Below are 15600 nucleotides of genomic sequence, written 5' to 3' on the forward strand. Positions count from 1 at the left end.
TGGATTGTTCAGTTTTTGCTTGGTCATCTATGCAACATGTCTCGTCCATCTGGGACAGGGTACGGTCATCCAAGCCTTCAAAAAGATCATCATCGGAAGGGGAGGTGGGGTTAGGGGCCTCTGTAGTGGTGACTTTCTTTGGGGTACTGGTCCATCTTGCTGCTGAAGTGGACGGTTGCAGAAAGATTTGAAGACATGTCTTGTTGGCTTTCTCGGGTGTTGTTGTTGCATGCCATTTTTTTGCTGGTGTGGTATTTTTTGTTGTAGAGAGGCGTTTACGTGCGAGTTTTTCGTATTGATACTGTTTGGCCAGGTCTGTTTTAAGAGCCGTGAGCTTCTCTCTAAGAATGTTCAGCTTGCTTCTGACATTGTGGCGCATGCACCACAAAACAGTGAGGGCTTCAGGGACGTTTCTTTCCAGTAAATAAACATGGACTAAAGAGACTTCTTTAGCCATGTAGTCTCCCAGACTGTATAGCGTGGTGTCAGCCTCTTGCAGATTTGACGCTGTTGTCGTTTGGACTGACGTGCGGAGAGAAGCTAGACGTTCTCTTATGCGCATGAAGATTGATTGGGGAAGTCGTCGTAAATCCTGCATTGCAGTCTCAGTGGCTGCTATGTTGTGCTGGCGCAGATTTACCTCAAGGTGGGCACTATTCCGCAGCCACGCATTCAGGGCTTCAGAGATGTCTGTGATGATGGACATCAGGATGTTGTGATGAGGTATGAAGAAAGCCATATCTGCAAGAGGAAAAGATCATTTATTACAGTTAATGGTGAAATGCAATTGTGCTGGGGATGCTGGTTATAGGAAGGTAAGAGTAAGAGTCGGGACATAGGGAGAGCTGTGCATGTAAATATTATGATGAGGTGCTTCAAAATGAAGTTCATCTAAGAACATGTTGAGCTTTATAATGAAGGAGTTTGTCATGTGAAGTTTGTGAAAGTGTATGAAAGCCCTCAGCAGTAAGGAACGGTTTGCACCGAATTGATAGGCAGTCTTGATGTAGGCGGCAGTAGTGCTGAAATCCTTGACAGGAATGGATTTGAAGCTTGATAACGTTTGTGTCAAGACGACTTCCTTGCAAGTACTGTTGCAGTGGAATACTGGGGATTGAGTGAGTTCCGTGCTTCTTGTTGTGTTTTGGTCTCCACCTGCTGATAGGAGGACTATGTTAATGAAGTTTGTCACCATGTACTGACCTTGATCTTTATCTTGGAGGTAGGCGATTGAATTGTGGTGGGCGTTAGCAGTAGGACGGCTTGATAATTGACCTGGAATCAAAGAAGGGGTGTTAAGCTGTATGCACCAAGAGGGTGTGAAGGTTGTCTATACAGGAAGTTAAATGCAGTGGTGGCCAAGTCAGGGCCCTTTTGCCCTCAAGTTCCCAAATATTCAGTGTGCACCATCTCAGTTATCAGAGAATACAATGCTGAACCGAAATTACTACATGCATTGGTGAAACTCATTTGTGTACAAAATAAACCGTCGATAATTTTGACAAAAACCAGTTCTGGAGACAGGGGTGGAGATGAAGCTTGATTACGTTTGTATCAAGACGACTTCCTTGCGACTACTGTTGCAGTGGAATACTGGGGATTGAGTGAGTTCTGTGCTTGTTGTCGTGTTGTGGTCTCCACCTGCTAATAGGACTCTGTTCATGAAGTTTGTCACCATGTACTGACCTTGATCTTTATCTTGGAGGTAGGCGATTGGATTGTGGTGGGCGTTAGCAGTAGGACGGCTTGATAAATGAGCTGGAATAAAGAAGGGATGTTAAGCTGTATGCACCAAGAGGGTGTGAAGGTTGTCTATACAGGAAGTTAAATGCAGTGGTGGCCAAGTCAGGGCCCTTTTGCCCTCAAGTTCCCAAATATTCAGTGTGCACCATCTCAGTTATCAGAGAATACAATGCTGAACCGAAATTACTACATGCATTGGTGAAACTCATTTGTGTACAAAATAAACCGTCGATAATTTTGACAAAAACCAGTTCTGGAGACAGGGGTGGAGATGAAGCTTGATTACGTTTGTATCAAGACGACTTCCTTGCGACTACTGTTGCAGTGGAATACTGGGGATTGAGTGAGTTCTGTGCTTGTTGTCGTGTTGTGGTCTCCACCTGCTAATAGGACTCTGTTCATGAAGTTTGTCACCATGTACTGACCTTGATCTTTATCTTGGAGGTAGGCGATTGGATTGTGGTGGGCGTTAGCAGTAGGACGGCTTGATAAATGAGCTGGAATAAAGAAGGGATGTTAAGCTGTATGCACCAAGAGGGTGTGAAGGTTGTCTATACAGGAAGTTAAATGCAGTGGTGGCCTTGTCATATTGCCCCTTTTGACTTTTGTTCAATGCTGAACCAAAACTAGAATTGTCAGTTGAGTCTGCAGGCATACTCTGAAGTCTCCGCCACGGCGTAAGGCTGCTGTGGTGAAAGGTTTTGTTGTGTTTGTGGTAGCGATAATTTAAACGTGGGACATTTAGCTGGCTGTTATATTTTGCTACTTTAGCGGGTGCAAATAATTTGCGAAATGACAAGTGTGAATTGTAAATTGTTAATGGGGTTAAGTGGGGCTTGTTACATGTGGAATTGCGAAAAGCCAAGATATCCACATGTATTATTAACGGAATTTCCTTGAATCGGCGAAAATAAGCATCAGCGAATATTTTCGGTTTATCGTAGCCATGGAAGGGGTTGGACTGTTTGGCGGGGTGTGTTAAGTGTATGGGGGTGGGCATGAATGAAAGGGGGAGGCTTTATTTGTTCAAAATGTTTTTTATTGATATCTGTACTAACATAATGATAACATTATATACAAGTGTTTGGTAGTCTTGCAAGTTTTTATCTTGAGTGGTTTGGATGGGTTTGCATAATAGGCCTCTTTCTTCACCCTGGAATGCAGACTAAACGTGAAACCGCATGTAGTGAAGAAGTGTCTAGACCCGGAAGCTGGGGTTATTTGGAAGTCGTATTCTGGTTTCCAAGGGGGTATTAACGGGAATTGTGCATGCAAGTGATATCTCGACAAGTGAATAAACAATTACATGATGCATTCTCACCAAGAAACCTTCGGACTGATTTGAAATGGCCCAGAGTAAAAAGGTCTTATTATGTATGGCGCTCCAATGAGGTCATAACTCCTTACATATCGTTCACCGTTATCTATTTATCGTTCATGGCTATGTATTTATCATTCAAGGTTAATGTAATACAGTTAAATAGGATTTCCACGCGTTACACCATCAGTCTAATTCGTATAAATTCGACGCTATCGCTCGAACATCGTTAATTAACTTGTTTGGTGACTCACCAAGATAGCGTTGAAGGATAAGGACTTATTACCGCATTGCCTTGCTGCAGCCAATCGGGGCACTCGTTTCAATTCATGCTTTTCGAGACGGTTTGTTTGTGGACTCACTAATCCTCGTTAGCGCTGAACTCCGGGCGTTAAATAATATTTGACGTCCTAAGAGACGTGTAGCGTTTTGAATTCGATCGTAACGGTATCTTATTATACTTTAAGGGTCGTTACATTATACTTTAACGGTAGGAATTATCGTTGAACGATATGTAAGGAGTTATGACCGCATTGGAGCGCCATAATTATGTCATGATCGTGTTTGGCGCTATTCTAAGGGGGGTGCCTTTGGGTTGGGGATGGCAGCATAAGTGATATTGTGGTAACTGTAGTGGGTGTGGCATACTCCGAATATTGTGTTGTATGGTGTGGAGCGTTGGTAGATATGGTCTAGGAGGGTGTGGCCTTTGGTGGTTGTTTGTTGTATCATTTGGGTAAAGCCGTAGTCTGCAAGCATATCTGTTATTCGGTTTTGTGGTTGTTTGTTCAAGTCTAGGTTGAAGTCCCCAACTATAATGATTGGTTCATTTGTTTCACTTCCAGCAATTGTGGTTTGGAGAAGTTTTAGGAAGTGTGGCAGGAAGTCTGTGATGTTGTAAGTTGGGGGTCTGTAGATGTTGACGATTGTCAATGTTGGTGTTTGGCTTCGTAGTACTATATGCTCAATGTTGAGGTCGTTGTACGTTATTATGGCATGTTGCTGGTCTGTTTTGATGTATAGACCAACGCCCCCTTTCGATTTGTTGATGAATGATGTAGCTGAACTGTTGGGTTCGTCTGTGCTATAGCATTTGTTGCGTGGGTTATGACTGAATGTATAGTTTGGTAGTTGCACACTTGAATTTGTTATATCAGTGTGTTGTAACCATGTTTCAGTAAGACATATGATGTTGGCTTGTTTGATTTGACTGTTTTTTGCCATTGCTGATTTGTGCTGTTGTAGTCCTTCAATGTTTTGATGTGCGATGATGAAGTACTCTGTTGCTGGAATGTTTGTGATAGGTTGTGATGGTGTCAGATCTGCTATGGGCATGTTGATCATTGCTTCGGTTACAGCTTGGTTGCAGTATATCTTGCTGAGTGCATCGTCAAGCAGATGTAGACCTTTTAATGATGTGACCCGACTTAGTGCAACATATGCCTGTCCTGCAGAGAATGTTCTTTGGAGTGAGATGGCTGCATGACTTGTGCTGATACCCTGTACTTTATGTGCTGTACATGCCCATGCTAGTTGTAGTGGGAATTGGTGACGTATGAAACGTTTTGCATTTGGCTGTTCCATTTGTGGTTGCCTTTTTATCATGACTGTGTTTGGTGGAATGTTGTGGTTAGTTCTTTGTTTCTTCATAGTGGCTAGACCGGTGTTGTTATCTTTGAAGGTCACACATATGTAGGGTGGAAGGTTTGTTGTGGGATCTGGTGGTGGTATGGCTGCTACGAATCCTTGAGCACCATTGACTAATCCGTCTTGGACATCGAGGTTCTGTATTAGCATGACTTTTGCATTTACAGCTAGGTATAAGTCATCAGACTGTTGGGGAATTACTTGGTTCTGTGGTTCTACTTTCTTGGGTTTTTTAATTGTTGTTGTTGTTTTTGTTGATTTGTAGATGTCTAAGGCTGGTATGTGTTGAATGTTAGAACAGTTGGAGAAAAGTAGGTTGTGGTTGTGAGCATGGACTTCTCTCCTAGTGGGGAATATATGCAGTGTGTCTTTTGGGATGGGTTTGTTCATGGCAGACAGTAACATTTTGTGGTCTCTTTCTTCCATAGGTTTATCTTTGACCTTGACTCTCATGCGATTTAGCATTTCAGCAAAGGGTTGGTCGTCTTTTTGCCTCATGATCTCCTGCAGTTCCCAAAGAGAGAAGTGTCTCATCAAGTTCTTTGGACCTTGCAAGTCTGTGAATAAGGCTGGTCTGATGATGGGTGGCAGCTGATGGAAGTCACCTACAGCAAGGACTGCGATGTTACCGAAGTGTTCTTGGCGTGAAGATGTTTTTTTGATTTGTTGCAAGCGGCCATGTATATATGTGAATAAAGTCTGATTCACCATGGAAATTTCATCAATAATGACTAGTTCAATATTGGCCAATCTTGATCTCAGAGTGTTTATGGTTGTTTGGGTAAGGTCCTTGTAAGGTAATCTGATTGCTTTTGGTACATTGAGGGCACCGTGTACTGTTTGTCCGCCAATGTTTTTGGCTGCTGGGCCTGTACTAGCCAAAACCAGAACTTTGATATCTGCAGGTGATTCAGTAGGTGATACTTTGTTTTTTAGTCTTTTGTCTGCCTCATGGGTAATGCAGTGAATAAGGTGCGATTTTCCTGTTCCTGCTCCTCCTGAGAGGAATATGTGGAATGGCGGATATTCTGGGTCTTGGGCTCTTTGGTGACACCACCAGCTGATGTAGTCGAAGAGATCTCTCTGTTTCTGGTTGAGGTTGTTGATCATTTCTTTGATATGATGCTTTGGTTGGGGATGTTCGTTGACAGTAGGTATGGTTGTACTGGCATGTACTTGTGGGGTTGGCGTGTGACTAGAATTGTGTAGGCCTATTGGCTGTTCCAATTCAAGTACATCTTCTAGATCTGACGTGTCATCTAGTGGTTCTTTTTCAGCTTCATCTTGTTTTCTTTGTTGTTCAGCATCTGGGGCTAATTCTGCCCAGGCATCTTCTTGGTCTTGGTTTTCTGCTAGCATCTCCAGGGCAGCATCAATGGTGGCTTTGTTGGGTTGATATATTGCTTGCTGGTTTTTAATGACAGTTTTGACCTGTTCACCCTGATATTGTCCTAGGTTGAAGTGTTCCTCATGTGTTTCATAGGGGTTTGGTTTCAGGTCTTTGTCCTCTCGGTGTGGTAGATATAGACGGAGAAGGTTTTCATAATATCTTTCAGGGTCCTTTTCAGCATTGAATTTTGGGAAACGAATGACTGCTTTACTTTTTCTTTTCTGGATGTAGCCGAGGTTGCCTTGTAACTTGTATTTTGGTAAGTTGTTGTTGTTGTTGTTGTCCAATTCATTGTCGGGCATGTCATCTGTGGCATTCTTGTCAGGCTTGTTGACGGTGCGATAATGGGCAGCAAAGTCTGCTAGGCTCATTGTGGAGAATGGTGCTTGTGTTGGGCGGGCAGCGTACCTATCGACTATGTTCTTGGTCCAAACACCAGTATCGTTGTTCGTATTGTTGTGTTCGATGACATGGAGTGGCAGCGTGATGCGCATGTTGTCTTTATCAGTTGGTATGAAGGTGACTTCTGTGGTGCATGCTTTCAATGGCATACCGCAGACGCGATATACGGCTTCTAAAATGCTGATCTCACGGTGGTTGAGGTAGACATTACCTAGACGTTTCATTTCTTGAGCTACTTCTAGGTTATTCTGCTTACATTCTTTCTCTGCTTCTTTTAGAAGATGCCCCAATTCCCTCTCGGCTTTGCTGATATACGAAACAATGTACATAACACAACTGTAGGCATCAAGTACATATTGTATGTCCATATTTGCATTCCAGGCACGTAATAAGTGCTGGTTGTAGGGATTTACCCAGCAATCTTCATTAGTCCTCTTCAGGAATGTTGTGTTTCTCTTCGATACAATATCCAGGCTTTCTCGAAAGTCAGTTTCTGTTATGTTGGCTTCTTCAAAGGGGTTTTTGTCAGGCTGATTTGCTTCAATTGCAGCACGAACCTTCAAAATATTGTCTTTGGCCTCCTGTTTCTGTTGGTCAGTGATATCATCAGAAGGTCTAGGGCGTGCTATGAAGGTAATGGTGCTTGGTGGACGTGGGTAATTGAAGCGACATCTGCGGTTCCCTTTTCGACAAGTGTCGGTGTGGCTTGGGCTATGCTTTTGGACTTTGCTTGCGATATTGAACAGTTCCTCATCAAGGGATGCATCTGGTATTTGGCAGGTGATGTATTTGTCAATAAAGGTTGTGACTTCTAAGTCAGTATGGTGGTCAAAGATTGGGGCATCCTCTATCCAAAATAAGCTATGTATATGTGGCCAGCCTCTTTGTTGGAACTCTGTTCTGTAAAAGTAGTTCTTTACGTGACCAATGGGTTCTGCTGGGCTTTGAATGACGTTGGAAATGAATGAGACAACCCTGTGTTCGAACATGCGAGCTGCAGTCACTGGGTTGCTTGCAATGATATCTTGGTGGTGTTTCCACGTTATATTATCAGGGATTGGTTTTCCTTGTTGCTTAAGAATGACTTGGGTAATTTCCGGCCAACGACGATCTGCTGCAGAGAAGCTGCAAAACCATGTAGGGATGCCTAATTGTTGAATCATGGCTATTAGGTCTTTCATGGTTTTTTCCCAATAAGGTGGTGTACCACGAACTGGTTGTAGGAAGCGATAAGCGTCGGCCTGTTTGAGAAGTTGCTTTAAAGAGGCTTTGTCGACTAGATCTGCAGATGTTATTGTATGACCATCTGTTGTTTTCCTAGTTCCTTTGCGCATTGCAATGGAGATGTTAGATTGAATATTGTTAATTTCACTAGTATACTGGGCAAAGAAAATATAGTTTTGATCAGATGCAAAACGGTTGTCGACACTAAACAAGCGGCTATTGTAATATCTGGAGAGAGAGAGTTTGGTATCGCGCTGTATATTGAATCCAAATTGTCCAGTAGGGAACTGAAGAGGAAAAGATTGTTGCTCACAGTTTGGCCAGGTGAATATACCTATGGGTGTTCTACCCTCTCCTGGTGCAAGGCAGTAAACACCGGGGTCAGTGGTGTCAAGGTAGTGTTGTGCTATATCGGTTGGTTGCAATGAGGTTTGGAAGAGTTCATTTGTGTGTTCATCTTGGCTGTTTATTTCATCGAGTGGTTTGGATGTGTCATTGTTTGTTCTGATGACGTCTGTATCGGTGGGGTTGTTATGACCATTTTCACTTGGGGTTGGATCATTGGAGTTGTGGTTAGCTGCTGTAGGAAGGGTGCTACCTTGTTCGTCGTTTTCAACAGGTGGATTCGGTGGTGGACTTTGGGCTGCGAGTGTAGGGGCCTGTTGTGCTGGCGAGATGGTGACGTCGGCATAGTGAGTGTTGTGTTCTTTTAGATAGGTTAAGGCGGTGGTCATTTTGTCTGGACAGGCATATTGGTAAATGTGATGGCCCTTATACTGCAGTTTTCTTTTCAGTTTCAGTTTGACGAGGTGGTCATCTGTGGGGAGGCGTGGCAATAGCTGTGCTGTTGTGTCAACATCACTTGGCACACAGACAACAGGGCCATGAACACCTTTTTGTCCTCCAGAAGGAAGGCTCAACACTTTCATGAAAGGGATAATCTTAGCAATGAGGTGCCTTTCTAGAGAATTGAGGGTTTGTAGTTCAGGTGGAATTGGGGGCAAAGCTAAGTTGTTGAGTGAACACTGGGGTGGGATGTTACCTTTTCTTAGATGGCTATTGCAACAGAAACAAATCCAAGTATTGTCTGTGCCCCATGAGGCAATTGTGGCTTGCATTGAATTATACTTGGCGGGTATATATGACAACACCTGTTTGCGAAATAGCAAACGATTGCAGGATACGCACACATGTACTGGGCCATTTGTACAATTAGTCCTAAAATTGTCTATGGCATTCACAATGTCTGTATTGTCATTAATGTTTTTTTCTGGAGTCTGTACTGGTTTCTTTTTGTGGTAGTTGGCCAATGATGTTTGGCGCTTATGAATAGCATGTGCAGCATGTTTTGCATAGATTAGTCTTTTGGATGCTGCTTCTGCTACAAGGTTTCGTTTCCTTTTAACAGGAGGTTCTATTGCAGGTGATACATCTGCCTTAGGGACCTCTGTTTGTTTCCTTTTAGGAGGCGTTTGAACTGTTGGTGCCTCTGCTGCAACTGTAGATTGAGTACGTATTCTTTTAGCAGGGGGTTCATTTCCTTGTGCAAGTGTTGCTTCTGGAACATGGGTGCGTTGCTTTTTACAAGGTAGTTCATTCAAAGGTACTGCTGGTGGTCCTGGAATTTCTGGGGGTTGACATGCTAGGGTAGCCGTTCTTTCCTGAATACGTTTTTTGGTGGTATGGGACTTATTGTCTGGCACTAGTGTTCCAAAATGGTGACACTGATTGGCAGAATGTTGTTTTTGTAATTTGCCATAGTTCTGGAAGTATTTAGAAAGCAACGGGTTCGTAATCGTAGTTGGTGTTGAAGAATTTGGCACTGAAGTTGATGGGGTGGGACTGGCAAATGCCGATGGTGTCGATATCCGAGTTCCTTGCCGTCGCATTTTATTGTGTGCTCTAAGTTTCTTGGGACTCTTAGCGGTGCCTTTCTTGCCTTGGGCCATGCTTTTATTTGAATTGGGTTTGGTTACTGGAAAGAGGAAGAAGGTTGTTTTCACTTTTCATGCCTTTATTGCTTGGTAAGAGTACAGATGACAAGGAAATGTGTTTTTGGTACAAGTTATGTAGTCTTGTTAGTAAAGTTAGGCCACACCTTTTTTATTTTATGGTTTACAGATTTGTTTCTGGAGGTAGGGTGAAGGAGGGAAGAAATGAATGCCATAGTGTAAAATTGACACAAAATTGCTTGAGGCCGATCAGCACTGTAGATTTATGGATGCAGGGATAAAATGAAAAAGTGTGGCCTTATTCGGAAGTAAAGTGTGTCAGATTATAGAGGGCAGTGCCGTCATTAGTATTTGTTATGCTATGAAATGACGGTCCTGCTCCCTAAAATCGCGTAATCTGATATACAGTACTCCTGTGTAATTTGCAGCATTGCCCGAATTAATGACTAGAGTTCTTTGTACTTGCCAGTATGTGGAGGGTATGATTGTGACTAATTGAATATACAAAATGACTAATTGGATATACAAAATGCATTTTATCAAAAATATATGTGGAGATATAGAATTTAGGTATAGGGAAGTACTGTGGGTGTAATTGCCAGACTATGGAGGTCACTGTGACTATTGGTATATGTTATGCATTGATGCATCTTTCCTGCCCTCATCAGGCTTTTCAATTATTGCCAGTGTTTGGAGAAGTACTTTACGCTTTGTACTGGGATGCACTGTGTGTGAAACTGCCAGTGTGGTCATTTGAATGAACAAGCCATTGAAGGGACTGTCTTTACTTCTATAATACGGTTATCACACACACAGTGCCCCCCCCCCCTGCTCGTAACATGACCCCACTGAAGCCTTTCTGGCACCTAAAATGGCCAAATCTCATCCCAAATGGCCTTCTGATACCTGGAATCCTCAAATCCTTGTTTTGTAGGTGAATGTGTGCAAGTATCAACTAGTCAATTGGGTGACAAAAGTGCCCGAATGCACCCAAATTTATGGGTTTTGTGACCAAAAAGCCCAAACGCAGACAATCTGGATTCAGCCCAAATTATGCAATTGAAAGGCCTGCTCTTTGATATGGCAATCTCACCCTCAGCACTTCCCCGTAATTGGTGGGTAGAGGTTTAATGGTTGATGGCAATATGCATTGTATCAAAAATATCTGACAAAATATAGAATCTAAATACGTGGTTGTACTGTGTGTCGAATTTCCATATTATAGAGGGCAGTGTTGTCATTGGTATGATTTGTAGCACTGAAGGAACTTCCTTGCCCTCTATGATATGGCAATAAGACCCTCATTCTTTTGCAGTAATTGAACTGTAAGGGTTTAACAGTTAATGTCAAAAGTATATGGCAAAATATAGAATCTAAATACATGTACTGGGAAGTACTGTGGTTGTAATTGCCAGATTATAGAGGGCAGTGTATTGTGCGTCGAAGCAACTGTTGTTGTACCAAAATATTAAATCCCATGTGACAAATTTTTATTCAATTTGCATTGCTTTTACCTTTTTGTGTATAGTGGACAAAAATCAGTGGTCTCGCCTTTTATTTCATACTGGATTTTTACTGTACAAGTACGACATGACAACGACTGTCCTGCCCTTTTTAATCTGGAAATTTCACCTACAGTTCTTCTCTGCAATACTTGGTTTTCTGAACTCGTAGAGTGCCACCTAGCTGGTAAATATGAACTATGTTGGACAACAATTACCATTGATGTGACCTCGATCTAGGCTATGGTGAACCTTGACTCCTTATCTGCATTTGGTAATTGGCTGGCAGCGCCTGGACTGAGGGTGAATCGAAGTTGGATGTATTTTTACCTGCAGGTGGCACTTTAGGAGTTTTGATATCCAAGTATTGGAGGTTTGGGGTAGGACTAAATGGATAATATGAATCTATGAATTATTCGGTTGTCTCATTGTTAGAATCGATTTCGATGTCTTGGGGGTTTTCAGCATTGTTGTCTGCTGTTTCTGGTGCATCAAATTGAGAGCAAATTGTGTCCTCAGCTTGGTCAAGTTCTTGCTGTAGGGAAAGTATCTTGCGATTTAACTGCTCGATGGTTCTGTTAGCCGCCATAAGTTTTTGATGTGTGTAAAGTTCTTTTTTGTGGGCAGAACAAAGCTCGGCCTTTGTAGTGTCATGTGCATCCTGTTCAGCACTGAGTTGAAAGCTGGACTTGAAGGTTACCTGGGATAATGTTTGCTTTATTACACGTACGCCTTTCTCAACCTTGGCTTTGCCTTCAGCATGTTGCCCGCTCATTACATAGTACATGCCGGCAAAAATAGCGTCTTGCCACGAGTCATCTTTTGTTCTGGAAAAGACATAAGCATGTGAAAGGGCAATGTGGATGGTAATTCAGCATATGACTGTTTTTGGTTTTAGTGCTATATGACAGGTGCGAATTTCCATATCAGGGAAATAATAATTTGGTGGCAGAAACTACTTTGAAGCACTATCTCAGGGCCAGAAGACGGACTTATGGCACATGTAGACAGCTGTGCATAAGAACAAGCTTGTGAGGAGCATTTGTCAAGCATGATACTTGTCAGTGGAGACGGTAGGCTAATGCAAAATGATTGTTTGCCAACTTGATGTGTGGTAACTAATTACTTGATGGCATAAACTACTTTGAAGCTCGAATGATATATCGCACACGTAAACAGTTGTGCATAAGAACAAGCCTGTGAAAAGAACTTGTCAATCTGAGCAGGTGTTGTGATTGTTGATAAATTGTTAAGAAGGTACTCACTTGTCAGTAGAGGGAGATGCTGGGTTGGAAGTAGCTGGTGATTGACTGAAAATGAGATAAAAAGATTAAGGATATTGCAAGTAGATGTTTTTGAAAGGGGTCACATGACCCCCCTGAAGCGTTTTCTGACCTTAAAACAACCCTAATCTCTTCCTAAATGCCTCAAAATAACCCCCAGAGTGAAGAAACTGTTTTGGGGGGGGGTAAAAAGTGCAATTTTCATAAATATTCCGAAATGACTTTCAAAAATATGCGGCGATGCTGCAGAAATTTTGAAGCCCAAATTAGGCCTAAAAAATAGAGGGTGTAACCCCTCTGATGTAATCTAAAGGTCCTGGACTGTAAGCTGTTAATTTCAGCTGAAACTGAGAAAAGAAGGTTAAGGATATTGCATGGAGATGTTGCCCAATGTGAAAACAAAGTATGAGGTATTGAATGCATGAATTGAGTCCAAACTGGGTAGTCCACCAGGTTGCCAATAAACAGTGGGAGGTATTGTTGGCAAGCCCTGTAGTTTCCAAGTGGATGGTGGATGTACTTACCTTTGTGTGGTTGACTTGGTTGGGGTGTTAAACAATCTTTTGGCTTGTGGCAGGCCTGAATGTTGCGGTGATGTTGTAGGCAATCTGAAAAAGATAAGGTTGTTTAGCTATTTGTATGGGGTATATGTACTAATGAAGGTTTACATCGATTATGTGTGTAACAGCATGCAAGTTGGCAGTTAATTGCAGAATTGTGTTTAAGACCGTCATACTAAAGACGAGAATCTACGTGAAACAGAGCCAGCTGTTGGGCGCTGTCGACCAGAATATTTGGCACCACACTTCCTTTTAGTGCATCATGTAGAAGGGCTAGGAGGACTTTGGTGTTGCATGGGTTCAGTGTATTGGTAAGTTTGAACATACAAAGTGAAAACATAATAGTATAGTTTCGTTTTGCGTCTATTTTGCAGGTTTAAAAAAATCCTGGCAAATTGCATTCCTTTTTTTCGGCCACCCCCATGTACTAAGCATTCCTTAACCTAAGGTGAACTACAGTACGATGCGGGAGGTTGAAATTGCTGGCAATCTAGGTTTAATTGATTGCCTCATGGTGAACTAAAGTGGAGCTCAAGGTGGTTTAACTTACAGAGATGGAGAACTTGACGACCTTGTTTGGCTGGTAGCTAATTTCTTCTTGGCAGGCGTGGATGGACTGAAAAAGTGGAAGCAATGTAGTGAATTTGTCAATAAACTGGACACTACTAAGCATGTTAAACTTGCAGCCTTAACCATGTTAACCTATGCATAGCAAGGGTCTAATGCATCTCTGTTGTTTACATATGTACCAAACTTCTGTTCAAAATATTGGCAAGAGAACGACGTAAATCACTTAGACAATTGGGTGAATAAATAAAAACAAAGCTTAATCCATCAACAACGTAACCTGCATTTGTATGAAGTACTCTTAATCCAACATCGCAGTCTAGTGTTGTAGGAAATATTCTTATATCCACCATCACAATCTGATTTGTAGCAAGCAACTAGCAGTACTAGAGTTTTGGTACACACACTGAATAATAGGCGTATCATTTAAATTTATTGAACGAATTCCCAAACTCGCATGGCTGATAGTGTTACAGCTCGTCCATTATACTGTGTCTACTACAGGGAACCCTGAAGGGGAAGTAGGTAAGGGCAGTCAGACAGTGGGTGGTGTTGGTTGGCCGGGTGGTTGGCATGTTATCAGAAGAGTCAATTTCCCAACACTTGTACTTACCTTTGATTTGTATGATTGCCATTCGATACAGATGCAGAGGGACAGCCACGTTTACTTGTGTGCGATGCTGACATAATACTAATACTATAGTAGGCTATGACAAATCTGGAAAGTAATAATGTCAAAGAGTTTAGTTGTAATGTAGGCCTTACAATATTTAGCCCCAGAAGAGGTACAGTTGTGGGCTACATAAACAATAAACATTTAATGATTCATTAGTACTAGAATCTAGACTCAGAAACATGATTTCGTATATTTCATGACTACATCTGTTCAGACTGAAAGGTTAACGTGCTTAGTTGAGATTCTCGTACTAATGATTCATGCATTTAATCATCGCTGAATTATTTATTGTTAGCTCAAGACACAGTAGGGTTATGGCGCTTCAAGAAGAAAGTAAAGTAGAGTAAAGTAAGCTGATGAAGTGATGGCGGTTCGTCGGCAGAATGTTAAAAGGCCTACGATCAAGGATGTGTATTTATTTGTATTGTACTTCATTGTATAGATCGTCTGCACTAGGCCTACGCCGATGCCGTCACAATGCAATCGCGCACATGCGCAGTTTGCTGAGTGGAAGATGTACACAGGCATCGTGTACATTTCACTGTACATCTTCCACTCAGCAAACTGCGCATGTGCGCGGTTGCATTGTGACGGCACTTGACGATGCTGGACAACGGCCCAGTGCAAACGATCTATAGGCCTAGGCCTATGTCATGTCATGATGTAGCCGGCCCGCTCCGGTGATATCGGTTCGTCGGCAGTTCATAATACTTTAATACCAGTACAGATATTACATTAAGATGTCAGCACAGAATCATGACGATGGATTTATAATGTTCGTATGCATGGATGGTGTTTGTAATGTTTGTACGGCAAGGTTTTCATGGTTTGAACTCGTTTTGAAAGAATCACAACACAGGCCGCCATGATTTATCCAAGCTCCCAACATGCACTGCTGGATTAAACAAGTGAACAACGCCGGAAAGCATGACTGATGACTGGGATGCAGGGCTTCATTGTTTCAATTCCGATAATTAAAGGCGTTGTTTAAACAGTGATAAAGCATCGTCGATTATGCATAAACATAGTGTTGGGACGTGAAAACGTGCACGAGACCTTGCTAATTGTTGTCATCAGCCGAATAAATGTGATAAACGTACTTGCACTTACTAGATTGATTATTCCTAGACGAAGTTTGATTTTCAGCGCTACTCCTGACTGTCAAAATGGCGGACCGGAAAATGAAGCATTGTCGTGAAATAGCCAATAAACGTCAACAAACAAGGCTCAAAGAACTTAATACTACCGATAAAGACTTGAAATAATGAGTCAATAGTCGTTAGATGCCAACAAAATATTTTATTACAGCGTCGTTTTCTCGAAACTACTATAACAC

The 15600-nt window shown here is 42.2% G+C and overlaps 2 protein-coding genes across 2 annotated transcripts in view; both read right to left on the minus strand.

The window, feature by feature from the left end:
* Positions 1–3631: 3631 nt before the first annotated feature.
* LOC135500957 (uncharacterized) lies at positions 3632–8458 on the minus strand. Its single transcript, XM_064792674.1, has one exon. It carries the CDS (start codon positions 8456–8458, stop codon positions 3632–3634), a length of 4827 nt encoding a protein of 1608 aa, XP_064648744.1.
* Positions 8459–8985: 527 nt separating this feature from the next.
* Positions 8986–15600, minus strand: part of LOC135501653 (uncharacterized) — a 64732-nt gene continuing 58117 nt past the window's right edge. The window contains exons 2-6 of the mRNA XM_064793887.1: positions 14202–14306; positions 13572–13637; positions 12986–13069; positions 12444–12488; positions 8986–12005 (exon numbers count right to left, since the gene is read on the minus strand). Of these exons, the coding sequence (XP_064649957.1) occupies positions 11591–12005; positions 12444–12488; positions 12986–13069; positions 13572–13637; positions 14202–14275 (684 nt within the window). The 5' untranslated portion in view covers positions 14276–14306 and the 3' untranslated portion in view covers positions 8986–11590. The remainder of the gene's footprint in view (positions 12006–12443; positions 12489–12985; positions 13070–13571; positions 13638–14201; positions 14307–15600) is intronic.

The sequence above is a fragment of the Lineus longissimus genome, chromosome 17, assembly GCF_910592395.1.
Source record: "Lineus longissimus chromosome 17, tnLinLong1.2, whole genome shotgun sequence".
In the NCBI taxonomy this organism is placed as follows: Eukaryota; Metazoa; Nemertea; class Pilidiophora; order Heteronemertea; family Lineidae; genus Lineus; species Lineus longissimus.